Here is a 20,070-nt window from a genome sequence, read left to right on the forward strand (position 1 = left end):
TCCCTTAATTGTACAAATCTACTCATATTCGCTTTATTAATTAATTATCATTTCTTAATATAGAATGATTGTCAACGTTGTTTTACATAATCATCTTTTTAATAAATAATTAATTTGTAGGTATAAGTATTAATTAGGAGAGAATGCTAATGCATTAATAAATGAATAATTATTTGATGTCATGCGATATTTGTGTAGGACAAAATATAAGAATTCAATTTTTAGGTGAAGCTTTGTCTAATAAATTTTTTTATATTTCCTTATAAAAATAGCATTTTAGATAAAAATATGGAAAATTTAAATAGGGTGTTAAGAATGTATGGAACTTTCACCTTTTGATGTGGGAGATTTGTAAAATAAAACAAAAGGTTATTATTTTATTCATAACCAAAAAAAAAAAAAAGTTAGGGGGAAGTAGTTGTGATTCCATCAATATTTTATAATTTATATTATAAAATAAATAATGAACTGGGTAGCAATATCTCTATATATATATATATATTAACTTGTATTTTGGTCCAAAGAAATTTCCATAGACAAAGTATTATGATCATCACCAACTCCATTTTTATTTGGAAGACTCATAAGTCATAACTTCATTTATTTATTTATTAGGATTGGACTATAACTTTGTTTTTTAACCACCCATCAATGGATATTGCTTAAACCAAATTAATTTTTTTAGAATTATATATATATATATTTTTACTTTAAGGGAAATACATTGGGTTCGTTTGGAACACCGTATTAAGTCGTATTGTATTGTATTGTATTGTATTGTATTGAATTGTATTTTATGCAATATTTTTATGTAAAACTATATGTGGTATTAACTTTTATGGACACTTAAATATATAATGTTTTAGTATAAATTAAAGTTTAACATAGTATTATATAAAAATATGATATATAATCCAATTTAATATAATACAATACAACACAATACGACCTAGACGTTCCAAACGAGCCCTATAACAATTATTGTAATAACAATTATTACATAATTAGTGAATATTAGACAAGCTTAATCACAAATAATCTTTGAGGACCTCATCATAAGATATGAACCACTCCAAAAAAATTGGTTTTGTTACATTAAACTTATTTGGCTCTTTAGGTTCACTAAACTCAAACCACCCACTCCATCAATATAATTTATATATATATATATATACACACACCAATAAAAGAGCTATAAATTAGTGCAAAAGATTCCAAAACCATTGTTTGTGCATTTTGGCACCTTAATAATTTTTCTAGACACTATATATCCAAATGAATATTATATCATTATTATTGCATAGAGAGTAATTATACCTCATCATCATTATCATTACATTTTATTCTATTTGATTTTTTTAGAAAAAAAAAATTGTGTTAAAAGGGAAAAAAAAAAGAGAAACATTTTCCTTGTTTTTTTTTTTTTTGTCTGTTATTGAGTTTGACCAAACCTAATTAACAATTAATTAATTTTAAGAAAAAGGGTTTTTCTTTCACTTATGTTTTCTCTAATCACATTTAAAAGTCAGCTAAGTACTCCTAGACCAATTATGGTCATATTGACCCATTTTCTTCTCTCACCTTATTTATTTATTTTTTTTCTAATTAACAAATAAATTTCAACCACAAATCACTTTTAGTCTCCAACTCTTTGACCAACATTTCATTTTTTTTTCATTTCTTTAATTTTATTTTATTTTCCTATTAACTAGGGGAATATTCTCATAAATTTTGGATGATTATGGATTCCAACCAATAAAAGTTATTAAGAAACTATTTGTACCATTTTGTTGGATACTAGCTAGAATTCTCAAATTCCATTCCTTAACACCTAGCTATACAATAAGATGCCATTTTTGCCAACCAAATTTTTGTCACATTAAGGTAAAAAAATAATTACACCAAATTAAAGAACTTTTTTTGGGGTCTTCTTTGTTAGAATAAAAAACTATATTTCCATATAGTTTTTCAAAATATTTGACAATTTAGCCCTTAATTTTTTATATTAGTGATATATTATAGAGAAATTTACATAAGTTGTTGTTGGAGGTAATTACTATTTTGAATTTTTTATTTTGTAAAAGTTACTAATTATAGACTCTCTTTTTTGTTAAATAACAAAATAGACCTTGTATTTTCTAAAATAGTACAAATAGGATCCTGAACTGATTTTTTGTCAAAATAAAATTTAATTATTATCCGATCTAAATGTGTTATGACAAAACTGTTTACATTTTCTGTATCTGTTCATGTTAGGAATTGTCTTCAAGTTGGTTATTTTTAAAAAAATCGAAAATTAAGCACTATTTTACTATTTTGGAAAATATAGGGTCCATTTTGTCATTTAACAAAATAGAGGGTTTAATCTGTAACTTTTGCAAAACATAGGGTCCACAATGGTATTTACCCATTATTATTTTAGGTAGATTTTTACACTTTTACGTTTAAAGATTTTTTTTAAAAATATATTTTTATTGTGTTCATAAAAATAACACAAAAACGACAAAATAATTACATCCAAACAATATTAAAACAACATAAAAAATAATATACAAATAACAATAAAATCAACAGCAAAATAATAAGAGTACAACATAAAAATACATCAAAAGACTGTATTTTATGTAAATAAAATCTTAAAAATCGTAAAAAGATTGAAGAAAACTATACAACTATATTTTTGTAATTTTTCCATTTTTTTCATTTTTTTTTTAAATAATCCCTATATTATAATCAACTACTACTTGAGCTTATTCAAAAACACTATTAATTAAGTCCTTTATAAGATTTTATGAATAACTTTGGTATTGTTTATAAATATTATACACCTTCAAATAGTTTTACACATAAAAGAAAAATTCATTTAAAAATTAGGATTTTTGTGAAAAATTAAACAATAAAAATTCCATGCTACTATTTATATGAAACTTGAGAACTCAAAAAAAAAAATCTTAAAAATTGAAATTATCATATAGAACAAAACTCAGATGAGTATTCATGGTAAAATTCCAAATTAAAATGACCTCATATATATAATTTTTTGTACATGCAAAATCTCTTGCTTTGAAGGCAAGTCAAGTCTAAAATATATATATAGCTCTTAAAAAAATGATAAAAAAGATTATGCATTATTTAGAAAAATAAATAAATAAAAATAAACTTTATTAATTAGAGTCATATCAAGTGAATGGGGTATGATTTTATTTAGAGTAATTTGCGGCAAAACCCCCTTAACTATCAATTTACTTGCAAAAAACCATCCAACCTCATATTTTGGTGGGAAAACCCTCCAAAGTACTATTCTGTTTACATTTTAAGATGCCGTCTGTCCAGCTCATAATTTTGCCCACGTGGCAATGACAAGTCACTAAAAAATTATCCTATGTGGCCATATTTTACAAAATAAAAATAAAACTTTAAGAGTAATTTGCGGCAAAACTCCCCCAACTATCAATTTACTTGCAAAAAACCATCTAAAAAACTTTAAGGTTGGATGGTTTTTTGCAAGTAAATTGATAGTTGAGGGAGTTTTGCCGCAAATTACTCTTAAATTTTTTGTTTTTATTTTAATTTTTATTTTGTAAAATATGGCCACGTAGGATAATTTTTTATTGACCTGTCATTGCCACGTGGGAAAAATTAAGACTTAACGAGGCTGAATAGACGACACCTTAAAAATGTAAACGAAACAGTACTTTGGAGGGTTTTCCCACCAAAATATGAGGTTGGATGGTTTTTTGCAAGTAAATTGATAGTTGAGGGGGTTTTGCCGCAAATTACTCTTTTATTTATTGATTGCATTGTATTTCTTCCACTTAGATTAGACTTTGTCCACATTATTAGGGGATTTGACCTAATTAATTAACCAAATATATCATTAACTTTCCAAAATGTTGGAGTTTGGACTAAACCAAAAAGAAATATGAACATAACACACTTTTCTAGTAACTTCTAAAAACATGCTTAGCTAATCATCAATAATTCCATAATTAAGGAAAACCAAAACTTAATTCTCAAATTTTGTGCAAAAGATAATATAACAATATCTATTTATTTTGTGAGTCATAATATATATAATCCTTATTTATTAAAGAAAAAAAAAACATTTCATCAAGGATGATAATACTATATATTTTGTTTAATTAGTGAAGAGAATACAAATTAATATTAGACTGAGTTTAAAGAAAATGAAGATTAATTAAGTATCATTATGATAAATGAGACAATTTGTTCGTAATGTTCCAATATTATCAATTTCCAAGTATACATAAAATAAATGAAATAATTGCCAAAATAATAATAATAATAATATATAAAATGAATAATGCCAAATAACAATAATATTGTCCCTTAGTTAAAAGAATAAATCCAAAAACATTTGTACATTTTTTTACTGTTTTTCTTAATTAGTTATATAAAGGTAAAAAATAAAGTAAAGTAGCTTTGAGTAATAAATTAAAGAAGAAAAAGTGGGTGGGAATGGGATATATAAATCTCATCCATGAATTTTTAATAATTGTACAACTCTCACACGTCCCTTCCACACATCACTCTATTTTTCTTTTCAATTTCATAAATAAACCTTGGTTTATCAAAATAATAATAAGAATACTAATTTACACTAGAAATATTTAAGTTTAATTTTTTACGATAATAATACATAATTTATAATTCTAAAACTTCGATAAATACCTGATTGTTAAGTGTTAAATAATTTATCATATTAGTCTAACTCAGGTACTTATAGAATTTTAAAAATATAACTTATAAGTATTATTATCGTTAAAAATTAAACTTAAGTATTTATATTTGTAACTATAAATTAAACTTAAGTATTTATACTGTAAATTACTCTAAATATAAACTCATAACTAGATTTGAAGAATTGGAATTTTTTACATAAAAATGATTCTTTTGACAAATTTTTAATATTTAAATTGTTTGTAAAGTAAAAAATTATCGGCATTCATGGAGATCGACAATAAATTTCTTACCAACGTCTATGGAGATCTACCAAATTTTTACTCCATTGTTCTTTAATTAAATTGGTGAGATTTAGGGTTGATTTTTGTTGTTTGTGAAGCAAAAGAGCTCCTTTCATGATCGTTTTATGATGAAACCCTAAATAATAAAAAGTTATTATTTTTGTCAATAAAAATTTTATAAAGTAAAAATATCTATGTTACGGTAAGGGAATATAAATGTTAATTTTTAGTGATTTTAGTCTAATATTGAAGAAAAAACCTCCTTTTTATATAATTATCATTAGGGATATTTTGTTTTTGATTGGTGAAAAATTATAATTTAATTTATATGATGGTGTATTTATAGTATATGCACTATTATTATTTTAAAAAAATCAAATAATTTACCGTAATTAAAATATGATTCAAATAATTAGGTGTATATACTGAAAAGTAAAATACTTCTACCCAGAGCAAAAGTTACACCCTAAGTATATAACTTATTTTTTAACAGTTGATGTAGCATTGATTTGAGACTACGGTCGGGCCTGGAATTAGGTGAGTTAGGCTTGTACTTAGGACCCACTTAGTTTAAAACTTCAAAAAAAATATGTTTTTTTTTTTTAAAAAAAATATTCATATTTTTTAGTGATTTTAAAAAATAGCACATTTTTTTTAATAAAAAGACCCAATTATTTTTTTTCCTAAGGTCCATCTAATTTTAAAGTTGGCCTTGTTTTGGGACTAATTTGTTACAATTCAATAGTTTGAGCCATGATATTATTTACTTAATACGTGTTTAAAGTTATTTACAAAGGTTAAGTGTCACACTATTGGAAATGATTAAGTACGATCTAGAATGAAAGTTCTATAAAACATTATAATTATTTTTTCTTAAAAACATAAAATTGTATAATGGCTAACCTTCTTCTTGGATAAAAGAAAAAATAAATAAATGAAAATGTAACATAGTTTATACACCTCCCATGCATCATTCTACAAGGTGGCATTGGAAAATTGTCATATATTATTATTATAATTATTCTGAATAATTTACAGTATCGAATACAAAGTTCTTGATATTCTAGTTTATCTAATGTGTTTTAAAAAATTCAAACTTATTTTCAACACAGTAAATAATTAAAAAAAAATTAAAAAAATTACAAGGATGATATTAAAAAAGAATTCGACAAGCAATTTTAAACACAAAAATTAATTAATAAATTATAATAAAAAATTAACAATACCATACATAATTAATTTAAGATATATTTTTTATTTTATAGATGGGGTGACAAAAATCTAAAAATGTGTTTTTAGGTAGGGAGCATATCAAAGGGATTGTCCTTTAGTGATGGTGGAGTTAGGTTAGGTAGCCCCATAGCTTCATGAGCTGGCCTAACTATTAAAAACTCTTATCAAAAACCATTTATATTAACTTATCTAATCCATTTTGTCTCACCTTTTATTGATCCCAAAATTGCTAGAATATATAACATGGTTTTAATCACTTTTATTTTATGTTTTTCATTGAAACTATTAAAAATACTTTCACATTAGTCATTAAATCCCTAGTTAATATTATATGAGTGTTTATTGTATGTTTTCCTACATGAAAATTCAATCATTAGAAAAGATTAACATGAAAGTGCTAGTAGTAAGTAGTAACTAACCTATGTAGACATTATTTATTGAGATAGAGATTAATGAATCAATAATACCTAACCATTGACATTTTAGTTAATTGTTAGAATTAACAAGTGAATGAGATAACACTAAAAAGAAAAAGTCCTCTTGATTTGAGTCATGTTTTATTTGTTTGCTTTTTATTTAGAGAATAATAATTATACATTATTAATTAAGCACCATATTCATCACCATTTTAAGGTGTTCTATATAAATAGTAAATAATTTTTTATAATAATTATTAAATTAGAATATATAAGATTTGACATTCAATTATACCAATAATGACATAACACAAAGTTGACTGTGGGACTAATTGAGCCTTATGTAGCAACAAAATTATTGGCCTATTTAAAAAAAATGTGGTATTTTTAACATTTACTAAAAAATATGTATATTTTAATTTTTTTAGCCCTAGACTTGTGTCTAACCTACCTTAGCCCATGCCCGACACACCTCAAGTGCTACACACTATGAGTACGGTACCACTTAGCATTATTTACTTAGTTATAAAAAGTGTTTATTAATTTTTGTTTTTGATGCTATTCGGTGGTCTCTTGAAATAAAAAAACGATTGGGGATGGGAAAATGACGGGTCCCACCTAATCCATCTTTTGTTGTTGTGAATATTTATGAGTATTGTTATTGGATATCAGTGGTGTCCAACACCTTCTATAAGTGGTGCTCCATAATTGATTAGCGATATTTTCTAAAAGCTATTTTCTTAAGTTATATGAGACCTTATACTTAATTACTCTAATAGTGGTATGACACAGAGAAGAGTACTAGACACCAATAATATTTTTTAGCAATTCTCATTTTTTTATAGTGTTGTCTCTGAGTTGGTTATGTAAATTTTATTGGGATTTTGTAAAAATAAAAGAATACATGTAAATTGATTAATTATATAATTATAGATTATATGTTTATGGTGTATTGCATCATTGTATTGGTGTGTCTTTATTTAGGAAATATCCTTATGAAATTTATAATTATTACTTTCACATACTTTTAGATCTATATGAATTTAGTTCTATTTCAAACATTTAATAAAAGTTCATTTATCTAATAATAACCATACTAGGGAGTAGATTTTACTCAGTGAGGTTATGCATTTCATAATCTATATAATTATTAGATCAAGATTAAGTTGATCTAACCGTTAAAAATTAATGTACATCAAACCGAGCATAGAATACATTTTACCTTAACTAATACATAACAAAACATTCTGCTTTTTTTTTTTTTTTGTATAAAAAAGAAAGAATAAGATTCATAATAATGTAATGTTCACCCAAATCAAGCTTCCTTAAAATGAATATTAGTCTCTAAGAGCTAACCCCATAGTGTATGTTGGAATGAAGCTAAGAGCCAAAAGGTCCTCTTAATGTCCCCACTATCAATTAATGCATTACATTACATTATATTACACTTAAATGGTCCTTCTCTACTCTCTTATCTTTTTTATAGTACCTACACTACACTTCTAAATACACTACTTTTTAACAATAACTTTCACTCCACACTTTCATGTTTAACCCAAAAATATAAATATTATTATACACATGTGTATATCTCTATATAAAATATGGTTATATGCACTTAAATATTACATATAATTAATAATATAAATAATGAATTTTAACTTACATAAAATGAATAAAGTTAATTTAAGAAATTGACACACCAATGTGTTCAATATTAAGGCACATATAATGCTTTTGGGGTCAATTTATAATGCTTTTGTTAAATAAGGCACATAGTTATTTTCATAACTATCTTTTATTATAATGTTTTAAATTATCAACAATAAAACAAAAATTAAAACTACTATTTTTACTTAACCACATAAATTTAAAACACAACTATAGTACTATACTTTGGATTTAAATTTTTACAACATTTGTAAAGGACTAATTATTAATAATATGATTATTAAATAATTACTTAAAAATCCTAAAATGTAAATCTTTGTTTTGTGATAATTCTTAGTCAAAAAAAGTCAACTAGTTTATTTTGATTTTCCTTTATTTTTCTTTATAGAAAAAAAAAAAATTAAAAATTAAAAAATCCAATTAGGATGAGTTAAAACATGTCCTATAATTATCTTTATTTCTTGTCCAAAGCATACATTTTTGTGATGAGACTCTTTTTGATTCGTTGACCACCTATACCTACCTTTGACTTGTGTGAAGTGTTCTAATCTTAAGAAAAAAAAAAGCTCAAGTCTCAACACACTAGTCCACCAAAAAAGCATATAATCTTATTATCTTATTATCCCATTAACAAAAATTAAACTAAAGACAATTACATAATTAGCCTTTTCAAATGGGATTCGTAATTTGCCGTACACGCCATGTTAGCTAATAATAATAAAAATAAAAATATTTATTCCCCATATTAGAGTAGAAAAAAAATATAAACACTTACAAATATAATTAAAATATTTTATCGAATTTTTTAATTTTAAATTATTCATGTAACAATTAGCTAAACAATCATATCATCATTTTGTCTTACACGTGTGATAAAACTTAACAGAAATACCAATTTACAATACTATAAATAATTTAGAGACTATTTTTAATAAGTGAAAAAAATTAGGGACACAATAATACAAAAATTATAATTTAGGGACAAAATCCTAAATAATCTAATAATAATAATAATAATAATAATAATAATAATAATAATAAGTTTGTTCCCCATATTACATATTAGAGTAGAAAAAAATATATATAAATACTTACAAATATAACTAAAATATTTTGTCAAATTCTAAGCCTTAAACTCGATTTTTATCAAAATATTTACAAATATAACTAAAATATTTTGTCAAATTTAAAACTCCTAAAACAAACTTCTGGGTTCTAATCATATTGAAAAATATTACATTAAGAGCTTAATTTGAATTATTATTCATTGAACACATGGTCTAAAAGTTAAATTTTTTTAAATTTAAAGTCCAAACAAATAATGTGCAAAAAACACATACTTGAAAAAAGGATAATCCCTAATAGAATATAAAATAGTATAGCATAGTATATACATTGGAATCTAATCATATATACCAAACATAACACTTTAGCCTAAAGCTATGTATGTACTTCTTTCACTATCTTTCATGCATTGGAGGTTGAACTATATATTTAACATTATTAATATTATTATTGATATATTAGCAAAGCTGAAAGAAATCCCATCTGATAAAATTTTAGATTCTAAAGCAAATCCATGTGCATGTTTCCCCATTTGACTGCTAAAATAGAGTCAAGTGTAGGGACATTGAAAATGCAAGTGTTGGGGTTTTGGGGGGGGTCCTTACTATTTTGACACTTAAAATTAGGTAACATCTTATGCCAAAAGTCTCTCTTTTTACTCTTTAGGCATCAATCACCAATTCTTTTGGTCACATCAACAACAAGAGAGTAGTCACTTAAAAATATTTCAATTTTGAGATGAGAGTAAAGAAAAAATGTGGGCACATTCAACTCACCAAACAACAATACCCATCTCTATTTTTGTGACAGTCAGTCGTCCCGTGATCCGTAAGGGGAAATACTGGGTAAGCTGTACAATCTCACACCGCCTAGGGAATGTCAAGTAGGATGATTCTAAGACTGTGTAGGTATAGCACTACACAGTTGAATAGAGCTTAAATGGATTGATTGGTACTACCTATATCAACAAGGTGCATCTTGTTTTTCGGTAGCCCATCTCGAAAGAACTCCACAGTTAAGCGTGTTTGGCCTGGAGCAATTTCAGGATGGGTGACCTCCTGGGAAGTTTTCCCAGGAAGCGTGTGAGTGAGGACAAAGCACGCTGGAAACACTTGTGTTGGTCTGTAGGGTTAGTCATCAGTCCATGAAGCAGCCAGAGTGACGTACTCGTGTATAAGAGCCATTATTCCGTGGGTGTAAGGGCCCAATGAAGACTTGAAGCAGGGGCATTACAATTTTCTTGTGTCAACCTCGAAACGTTTTAAGAAGCGTGAGTAATACATAAATCTTTTAATATATATTGGTATAGATTTATTTCTAAAAATCGTAAAATATTTTAATCTTGATTTGTTTCTGGTAAGTTTTTAAAAAGTTTCGAATATTTTACAGTATTGCAAATAGAATTCAAAAAACTTTTTGCGTGTAAGAAACAAAACACAAAAAGAGCACGAGTGCAACGAGTTTTATAAACCCTGTTTTCAACACTGTAAAATATTTAGAATTTTCATAAAACTTACAGAAAGCCTACTATTACTATAATGTACACCATCGTGAAAAAAAAAAGATTAAAATGTTCCTACAGTCGATCTGTATCGATACTTTCTCAACTTCTTATTGATTAATAAAACATTAAAAGTGCTTATAAATGGAAACTCTACTCTCTTAGTTTAGGGGTTTCTTTTGGTTTTATGACTAATTTTCCATTGAGAAATCTGGTTTTTGTCTGAAAATAGGTTATGAATCAATTAAATAAACCCTGAAATTCTATTGCTATTGATGCTCTATACAACCAAACTTCTCATAGAATCAAAATGTTTATGTAAATATGAGATTGTAATATAAAATTTTAATCATCAAACAGCATAGATTTTCACTACCTGATCCATAACGGATCGGCATACTGGACAAACACCTTTTTTCGATTTGATTTCAGTCAAACAAGACATACAACCAGCCATATGACCGCAAGGAATGCACGCACCTTCAATGGGAGATTCCCAACATATCACGCACGAGGAAGAAGAATCGCCTCCATCTTTTCTCTCTTTCGATGAATAAGCTTCATTGTCTAAAGGTTGAGCAAAAGCATCTGTGGCGACATCTATTGACGGATAATGGATTGGCCCTTCGAAAAGATGCTCCTCGGGAATTGGAGGAGCAGACGGTGCTGATGGAACTGATGCATAAACGCTTTGATTAATGTCACCAGTTGAGGTACTTTCCTCATTAGTTCGAGCATGTTTCGTTCGATTCCCAGGTGGTCTAGAATCGTCCACACTCCAACCGTTGAAGTCATCTTTCGGTTGTTCATCCATCCATCCACCGGTGTTTATCTTTGAAGGTCGGGTTCCAACAACTGGATCCCAATCATTGTAACTGTCATTGCTCGCTGACGTTCCCCAACCATTTGTGTTGGACTCTTCAGGCGTCTCGTGAGAATTAGAAGTCAGTGGTGTAACCCCAGATGATGATGTTGCCAATTCTGCAGCTGCTACTGAATTTTCGGTCCTATGATTAGCTGAGGAGTACATAACCTGGAAAAAACATAACACCTTTGTTAAACTGAATGTTTATCCTTCTAGAGCTATACAAGAAGCAAGCACAAGTGACATAAGAGATTCATATCAGCAGACAAGTGACATAGTAAACACTTTGAACCATCGGTATTGAATGATATCAAAGAAATGCAAAGACAGTTTGCCTTTTACAAAATGCATTCAACCCGAAGAGGAATACAAGTAGCTCCGTAACAATAAAACTATGGTTAATTAGAAATTTTTTTCCTTGAATTTTGACATATATCAAATCGCGTCCCCAAACTTTTCAGGTTGTTAAAAATCCTCCCAAATTATTAAAATTGTTGAATTCAAGGACTTCTGTTCAATTTTACTAACAAACGCTTAACGTAACGATTGTCCATGTACTAAATCGTTGCTCTCCCAAATTTCCGTCCACATAATACTGTTAGTAAAATTAAATGAAAGTCCTTGATCCTAACAATCTCAATAGTTCGGGAGAAACTTTTAACGGCATGAAAAGTTTATGAGGGAAAAATTCTAATTAAAACTATTGTATTGCCCCTATAATAAAGCTTCAACAAAACCCCTAAACATACTTAAGAAATTGTACAAAATCACCAATCATAATTCATCTATAAAATTTCAAATGTGCATACAAACAAATCCTTTCCATATCCAAAAATAATTATCAACAAATATATTTTTCTTAAAATTTGTTTTGCAAACATCAAAAGATAAAATATATCCAGGTTTGATGGTACCTGAGAAGTTCCTTGACAAGCGGCATATAATGACTGAATTTGTTGCTTATCACCCTGAATAGCCGATGCAAGTTTAAGCCGAGATTCTGATAATAAAACATAAGATTAAAAGAAGAAGAAGCCCCTCAAACAAAATTAATGCACAAAAGAACAATAGAAGAATGTAGCTCGGTAGCATGATTTTCCTTTTTTTAAGACCATCTAATAATTCTTTTCAAATCCACAAAATGCACCTCAAATGACTATAGAATTCTAGCCAAGAAGCTTTAGCAAATACTGAATATAGAAACCTTTTCAAATCATTTCAACTAGTAATGACAAAAGACAGCAATAATGGAGTGTAGACTTAGCAAAATAGAAATCAAGAAATGAGTTTGAGCACTAAGAAATTACTTATAGAACCATCAGATATAGTGAGTGTTGGATCTGATTGATTCAGATTGGGTTTCTCGATTCGGGACTTCCAGAGAGAAATGACCATGGAAGGCTGGGCATCCTGTCAACAGATAAATAGTTGCATCATGCAAAATGAATAGAATAATGCACAAGATTCTAGTTATGAAGGGTACAAGGCAATAGCAAGACTGACTTTAGTATTGCCTAGTGGCAACATTTTCATAGTTTCAATTTGTGATTCCAAACAAGTAATTACCATGGAAGAGAAAGCAGCAACATAGCTACAAAGGAGGTTTGAAAAAAATTAATGCAGAATCATATGATATAGCTTAAGAGTAATAGTATGAAGGAGTAGTAATGGCAGATACATGAACTTTTCTTGATATCCTAAAAATCAAGATGTTGGTTAAGAAATAACAACAAATTTCTCCTAGTCGAAAGGGGTTACAGATTATTGTTTGAACAGAACATTGCCCCAAAACACTGCTACAAAAAAAATTAATTTACAGTGAAAATTGAAAGAAAAGCGAAATGGTATGAACATAGTCCAATTTCTGCACAAATTGGAGAGAGACACGAATTAATTAAGCACAGAATACCATAAAATTTGTCTATGCAAACAAAGTAGACGAAAGCATACAGCTCAAAAACCAAATTATATCATGAAGGTTGTGAACAGAATCGGTACAGTGAATAAAAGTGCATGCACGTACAATACAAGCAGTTCAAATCATAATACTCAAAGCAATAACACCCATTTAAACACACAATTTTACCTTTAAAGTAGAATATACAACAAGCTCCAACTTTAGAGGCTTTGCAGGATTATTGGGGCCAAGAGGAATGACTACAGCCCAACTGCAATTGACATAAGAATGAACTTACATGTGAACTATAGTATCATAAAAACAGAACAACGGTTTCTCGCTTGATGAACCAATTATGCATCTATAGATAACAGATGAATACAATCAAAAGAACTAATAAGCAAGAAAGAAAGCAATATACATACATTTTTCTTGATAACAGATGTGGAGCTAGTGCTCCAAGGAAACCTGGACCATAAATCTCCCGAACCCATCCGGAGAAATAGCATATATGATTCTGAAAGCATTAACAAAAGCAAACTTTGGTCATGTAAGTTGTAACAACCTACTGATAAAATAAAGAATGAGGACAGTGATTGTGAGCATACCTCAAGTGTCCGAACAACTTCGGTATGGCCATTTAGTCTAGCAACATCAAGTGGGGTTTGACAATCATCATTTCGCACTAAAGCATTTGCTGAAACATTAATAAGCAAAATGATGTCATAATCAAAAAAATATACAGAAGCAATGAGGTTTTGACATGTAATTACACAAAACATATACCTCCATGGGAGAGAAGTAATGCAACAGTCCTTTCCAGGCCCTTTTTTGCAGCGTGATGTAAAGGAGTACCAGCATGACGACCTACCACAAGACAATGAAAACTTTTAGTTCAGATGTTAAAGTATCTACTTTGAAGCTAAAAACAAAGTCTTTTAAAGGTATACTTAGCAACCTCCTCAATGACAAAATCTATTAGAGAATTATCATTTTTAAGCTTACCAGGACGGTAAGCATTAATATTTGCCCCCAACTCAATCAAGGTTTTTGCAGTATCAATCAAATTGGGATTCATACACGCCACAATGAGAGGATTTTTTCCATCTCTATCAATCCACTGTTACAAAACACCACTCAAATCAAAAACTTAACATACTATGTTGATATGTTGCAAAAATAGCAAGTAAATAATCTAAATTTTCAGACAAACCCATGCCAAAAAACTTCCATACTTTCCAGTCAAATTACATCTTCCAACTCCAAATGAATACTTAAGCATACCCATTTATCAATTTTTCTAATCAAACATTACTTTGTCACAAAGTCTTACCTTTATCCCAATGTTGAGTTCAATCCAAATTTTCATCAAAAACCCATATCGAAATTTTTCATAATTTCCAGTCAAATTACAGCTTCCAACTAAAAATGAATCCTTACACACTCCCATGTTATCAATTATTCTAAATGAACAGTAATTTACCACAAAGTCTTTACCTTTATTATCCCAATGTTGGGTTCAATTCAATCCAATCCAATTGTTCATCAAAAACCCAATTGGATAAAAAAAAAAAGTACTAATAATTTTACCTCAAGGCTAGCACCCTCTTGAAAGAGAACCTTAATGGCGTCGACATTGCCAGTGGCAAGGACCAAATCATAAAGCAACTCTGCTTTGGAGCGTTGTGGTTGTTGTTGTTGCGGTTGCCTCATTGAATCAAGACTTTGACCCATCGATTTTTTCCTTTTCTGTAAAGATCGAAGTAAATTGAAAGAGCAAAGAAAATTATAAGAAACGAGATTGGAGAGAGAGAGAGAGACCCAACAAGCTCAGAAGAAGCTTAACAGAGAAGGTTTGTTCTTCTTCGCGGTATGACTGAACCATTCACAAGCTGCCATCTGTACCTGTAAAAATACACCTTAATTTTACTAATTTTTCATAAAAATAAAATAAATAATTTGACTATTTTGTTATAATTTTTTTTAGACTAATTAGAATTTTATTGTACCAAATTATGTTTCACGAATTTTTTAAGCTGGTAAAATTTTTCTCAATTATTAAGATTGTTAGATTTAAATATTTCGGTTCAATTTCGTTTAATTTTACTAACATAGGGATTTAATATTTCTGACAAGCCCTAGAATGCAAAGAGGAACTAGATTCGATTAACTTCCCATGACAATTCCTAATGATCATGCTCGTACCATATTGAGCTGTTGCCTCAAAAATCGCCCCATCAGTGTTGATCTTCAGCTTCCCAGCATGCGGTTTTATCCAACAAACACTGCTACCAACAACAGTAGCATCAAACAACAGCAGTTCAAACCTATTCTCTTGAGCCAACAGCCAACTAGAGTGACACGACCTTGCCACGCGAACCACATCCGCAGCCTGAGAAGAACGACCCTGCCAAAGAAGCTCATTTCGAGCTTTCCAAATACCCCATGCTACCATCAAGAGCTCATCCACCAAAGCCACTCTACCCCCTGACAGAAACGCCTTAAACCAATCTGCGAAGGTAGATTCTGCAGAAAAAAACAGCCCCACACCCGACCTATGCCAACACGATTGTACAAAATGGCAGCCAACCAAAATGAAAAATGGTTTCAGAATTACAAAATACTTTAAGCTCTATTATATTAAGGTAAATAAAAATGTAAAATAGTTAAAATTTAGTTCATGCAAGAGAAACTTATTTCTATAATTTAAAGATAGAGAAATTGGTAAGTATTCCATTGTGTTGTTAATTGGAAAGAAGCTGTTTATAAATTGGATTAAATTATCTTAGAATTTTTGCATAAATTATAATAACATTAACCCATAATCACTCCTTTGGTTTTTGAAAATGATCTTTTAGAAACTAGTTAAATATATTTGGCTCATGGTAATAAGTAATAAGAAAAATATAATTGGAATGGAACAAACTATTTTGGTATACTCAACCTTAGCAAATTACATTCTTTAAAAGTTCTGAAAGGTTAATAAAACACTGAAAAATCAAAGGTAATAACATAAATAAAAAACAACAACAACAACAAAAATGGGTCTCAGCTCCAATCTAACTAAGTACAGAGAGTCATGTCATGAGTTTTAACCGTTAAGCAAATCGATAAGCTCACTCTTCTTCATTTTCGAATACCCTTTTAAACCGCGAGACTTGGCTAGTGCCCGTAGTTCGGGTAGTTTCCAGCCACTCAAATCCTCTTGCTCGGTCTGAACCTGTTCATCTTCATCCTCTTCTTCCTCGTTAATATGAGCTTCTTCATCCTCTAACAATTGAACAATCTCTGGCTCATCAATGTGAGCTTCTTCACCTTCTAACAACTGAACAATCTCTGGCTCATCGGGTTCAAGGTCTGACTCGGGCTCATCATCATGGTCAACAGACACTGGCTCATACTCGTCCAGGTCCAACTCGGTTTTAGGAACTGCCTCAACCTGATTTTTCTTTCCTCTCCCGCCTGAATTCACATATGGCATTGAATTGACTGGTTTGTCATCAGAATAAGCGGACTTGAATTTCGTCCGGGGGACAGGAGATCTGCGTTGAAAGTTTGATACAGGTCTAGTAAAAGAGGCATTGGGCGGCTCCTGGACAACATCGTCGTCCTTTAAACCGATGATGGAATCAAACGAGCCTGTGCTTTTTCCTCTAATGTATTGGCCATTCTGTACTTGCTGATCAAACATGAACTCTTTGCTTGTCCCGCTGTTGCTACCACCTCTCCTCGATTGTTCAGTTGAGTGCTTTCTTAATAACTTAAGAAGCGAATCCACAGTTTCGTTCTCTTTACCTTGCCCTTGCACGGCTTCAGTCTTCTTTTCTTCTTTAGCTGCAGCTCTCTCCCGAAGCTGAGCCTGAACCTTTCTAAAAAGCTCAACAATCTCCTTTTCTCTAGGTCCCGGAGCTGCAGTGGCCTGGAATTTAGGAGAATTTGATAACGAAAAATACGGCCCATTTTTAGAGGCAACGATGTCTGAATCATCAAGGTTTTCATAATTGTCCCTGTCTTCATTTTGCCTATTCCTACCTCGAGAGAAGCTCTGCCTGTTATGCCTTGAGAAATCGGGGTTTCTCTTGTAACTACCGGAACTTGCTTTACAAACATGGGATGAACCAGCAGAAGCAGACCTGAGTGGTCCAACATTGACCTGTGAATGGAAGCTGTAATGAAAACGAGATGAGCAAGGATTCAAGGTGACTGTTTTTTGTGAAACTCCTCCTGGACTTAGGAGACCTTTACCTTCTGATATTCCATAGCCTGCAATAAACCAAAGAGAAAATACAAAAAATCCCAAATGTTAAAACCTCTAACATCATCAAAAAAAATTAAAGGCAGCAACCATTCAGCAGCTAAACCTACTGTGCAATCATAAAACGACCATAATACCATAAATTTACATTGTGTGATGACCACAGTAGTTTCACAGTATAAATTAATTCGATGTGGTTAAGGCAGCAACCATTAAGTAGCTGAACCTATTTGGAGTGTTTGGTAAATAGCCATTATGAAAAAAATTATTAGCAAAATAACCACGTTTAGTTATAAACGACCCAAAATTACACTGTGCCACGATAAAAAAAACAACCATAATACTATTATGATCGTTTTGCGACCATAAATCTACACTGCGTGACAATCACAACAGTCGATGTAGTTATTTTGGCAACATTCCGACCTATTTGTGTAAAAGAACCATTTTTGTTTCCCTTAAAACCCTTTGCACATGAAATTTTCTATAAAACAATTTAACAAACATATGGTGAGCAAGGCTAAACTTCTACAAAAAACATTAAAAATTACACATAATACCCAGAAACATTTCATCAAACAAATGGTAGGCAACACAACTACCTTAGTTCCTATAATCATTTCACAATATTTTCAAATAAAAAGCAAAACTAAAAAAGGTTAAAATTCAACCCTGACACTATATATGACTTTATAGGAAGATGTTGTTATCCAAAACCCTCAAATACATTAAACTAAATCTTCCAAAATGGAATCTAAACCCTTTGCACACGAAATTTTGCTATAAACAATTTAACAAACACCTGGTGGGCAAGGCTAAACTTCAACAAAAACATCAAAAATTACACACAATACCCAAAAACATTTCATCGAACAAATGGTAGGCAACACACGTAAAATTACTAAATCAAAAATATGAAATTCAACACTGACACAATATGGGAGATGATGTTATCCAAAACCCTCAAACCTAAATTTTTTTCCCAAATGGAATCTAAAAAGCGTGACATTCAATCCCAAACTATACACCATAAAAACCCAAGCTTCAAAAAATAGATTTTTTCCCACAGTTTCTCGAGAACCAAACAGAGGGAAGAAACTTACCTGGGAAACACTTGGAGACGAGGTGAACGGCTTGCGACATTGGTGGGAAGATGAATAACAGAGTTTGAACTTGAAGGAGTTAGTGAAGATTTGCCATTTCTGAAGCTTTCTTCTTCTTCTTCTTCTTCTTCAGAAATTTACAGTCAGCTCTGAAAAAGTATTATTTATATATTTATTTACATAAAATATATTATTGATAAGGGACTTTTTGGGTAATATTGAATTTCAGTGAGGGTAATATTGGAAAATCACTCTACCGTCTTCTTGTGTTTTAAGGCGGCAAATTGCGGGAGTTGGTATTGTTGGATCCGACCCGGTAAATTTCGGACTCGGATCTAAATACCAAAAAAAATTACATGTGGTATCATTTTTTTATTTATTTAGATTTTATATTTAAATAAAAAAAAAATAGCTTTTGTCCTTTATCTAATAGTTATTTTCATTTTTTTTTAATGGGAAAAAGAAATTACGTGTACAAATCTCTTCCTCACTCCTTCAGTAGCTTAGATAATATCAATGACTATGTGCTAGCTATAAGGATGTTATACCTCCACATTCTACTAAGAATGATACCGTCACAATAAGCTAGCCTCCCAAAATGTCAAACGTAATCTCATTTATGATGGACTATGGTGGGATTCAAACTCTTAACCTAAGCCAGTAAAGACATCCCTACCACTACACCATACAACACGTGGTAAAAGATAATCATTTTAGTTTAAATTTGATGTTTGTAAAACTATTCATGAATTGTGTCGCTCATCTCTTAGCTTCACGTGACTATGTTGATTGTATCTCTTAGCTTCGAGTGGCTATGTTGATAGTCATTTTAATTCAAATTTGATGTTTGTTAAAATATAAAAAGTCTCTAATGCTATGTTTAAAGTAGAAAAAGTGATTGAACATAAATTACAAGAAAAAAATGAAAAACCAAACCTAATATTTTAAAAATTAGTGTCATGAGATGATAAGTATCAGCTCTAAATTTGATCAAATAGTGTCAATGGTAGAATGTTGTTTTAGAGACAGATTGTCTAGTTACAGTTTGGTTCGTCAATAGAATTGTTTATATTTTACTA

General features: G+C 29.8%; 3 protein-coding genes across 3 annotated transcripts; all 3 read right to left on the minus strand.

Moving 5' to 3' along the window:
• Positions 1–11,115: 11,115 nt before the first annotated feature.
• Positions 11,116–15,524, minus strand: LOC115715306 (putative E3 ubiquitin-protein ligase XBAT34). The gene is made up of 9 exons (XM_030644159.2): positions 15,224–15,524; positions 14,639–14,753; positions 14,420–14,500; positions 14,242–14,330; positions 14,059–14,150; positions 13,823–13,904; positions 13,044–13,146; positions 12,651–12,736; positions 11,116–11,904 (listed from the first exon to the last, which is right to left on the minus strand). Exons 1-9 carry the CDS (start codon positions 15,365–15,367, stop codon positions 11,224–11,226), a joined length of 1,473 nt encoding a protein of 490 aa, XP_030500019.2. The 5' UTR covers positions 15,368–15,524; the 3' UTR covers positions 11,116–11,223.
• A 228-nt stretch (positions 15,525–15,752) lies between these two features.
• LOC133037205 (uncharacterized) lies at positions 15,753–16,456 on the minus strand. Its single transcript, XM_061114075.1, has 2 exons — positions 16,453–16,456; positions 15,753–16,159 (listed from the first exon to the last, which is right to left on the minus strand). The coding sequence occupies exons 1-2, from the start codon at positions 16,454–16,456 to the stop codon at positions 15,753–15,755; spliced, it is 411 nt and encodes a 136-aa protein (XP_060970058.1).
• An 87-nt stretch (positions 16,457–16,543) lies between these two features.
• On the minus strand, positions 16,544–19,177 carry LOC115714340 (rho-N domain-containing protein 1, chloroplastic). The gene is made up of 2 exons (XM_030643008.2): positions 18,992–19,177; positions 16,544–17,896 (listed from the first exon to the last, which is right to left on the minus strand). Exons 1-2 carry the CDS (start codon positions 19,029–19,031, stop codon positions 16,725–16,727), a joined length of 1,212 nt encoding a protein of 403 aa, XP_030498868.2. The 5' UTR covers positions 19,032–19,177; the 3' UTR covers positions 16,544–16,724.
• Between the last annotated feature and the right edge of the window lie 893 nt (positions 19,178–20,070).

This window comes from Cannabis sativa, chromosome 4, assembly GCF_029168945.1.
Source record: "Cannabis sativa cultivar Pink pepper isolate KNU-18-1 chromosome 4, ASM2916894v1, whole genome shotgun sequence".
NCBI classification, from domain to species: Eukaryota; Viridiplantae; Streptophyta; class Magnoliopsida; order Rosales; family Cannabaceae; genus Cannabis; species Cannabis sativa.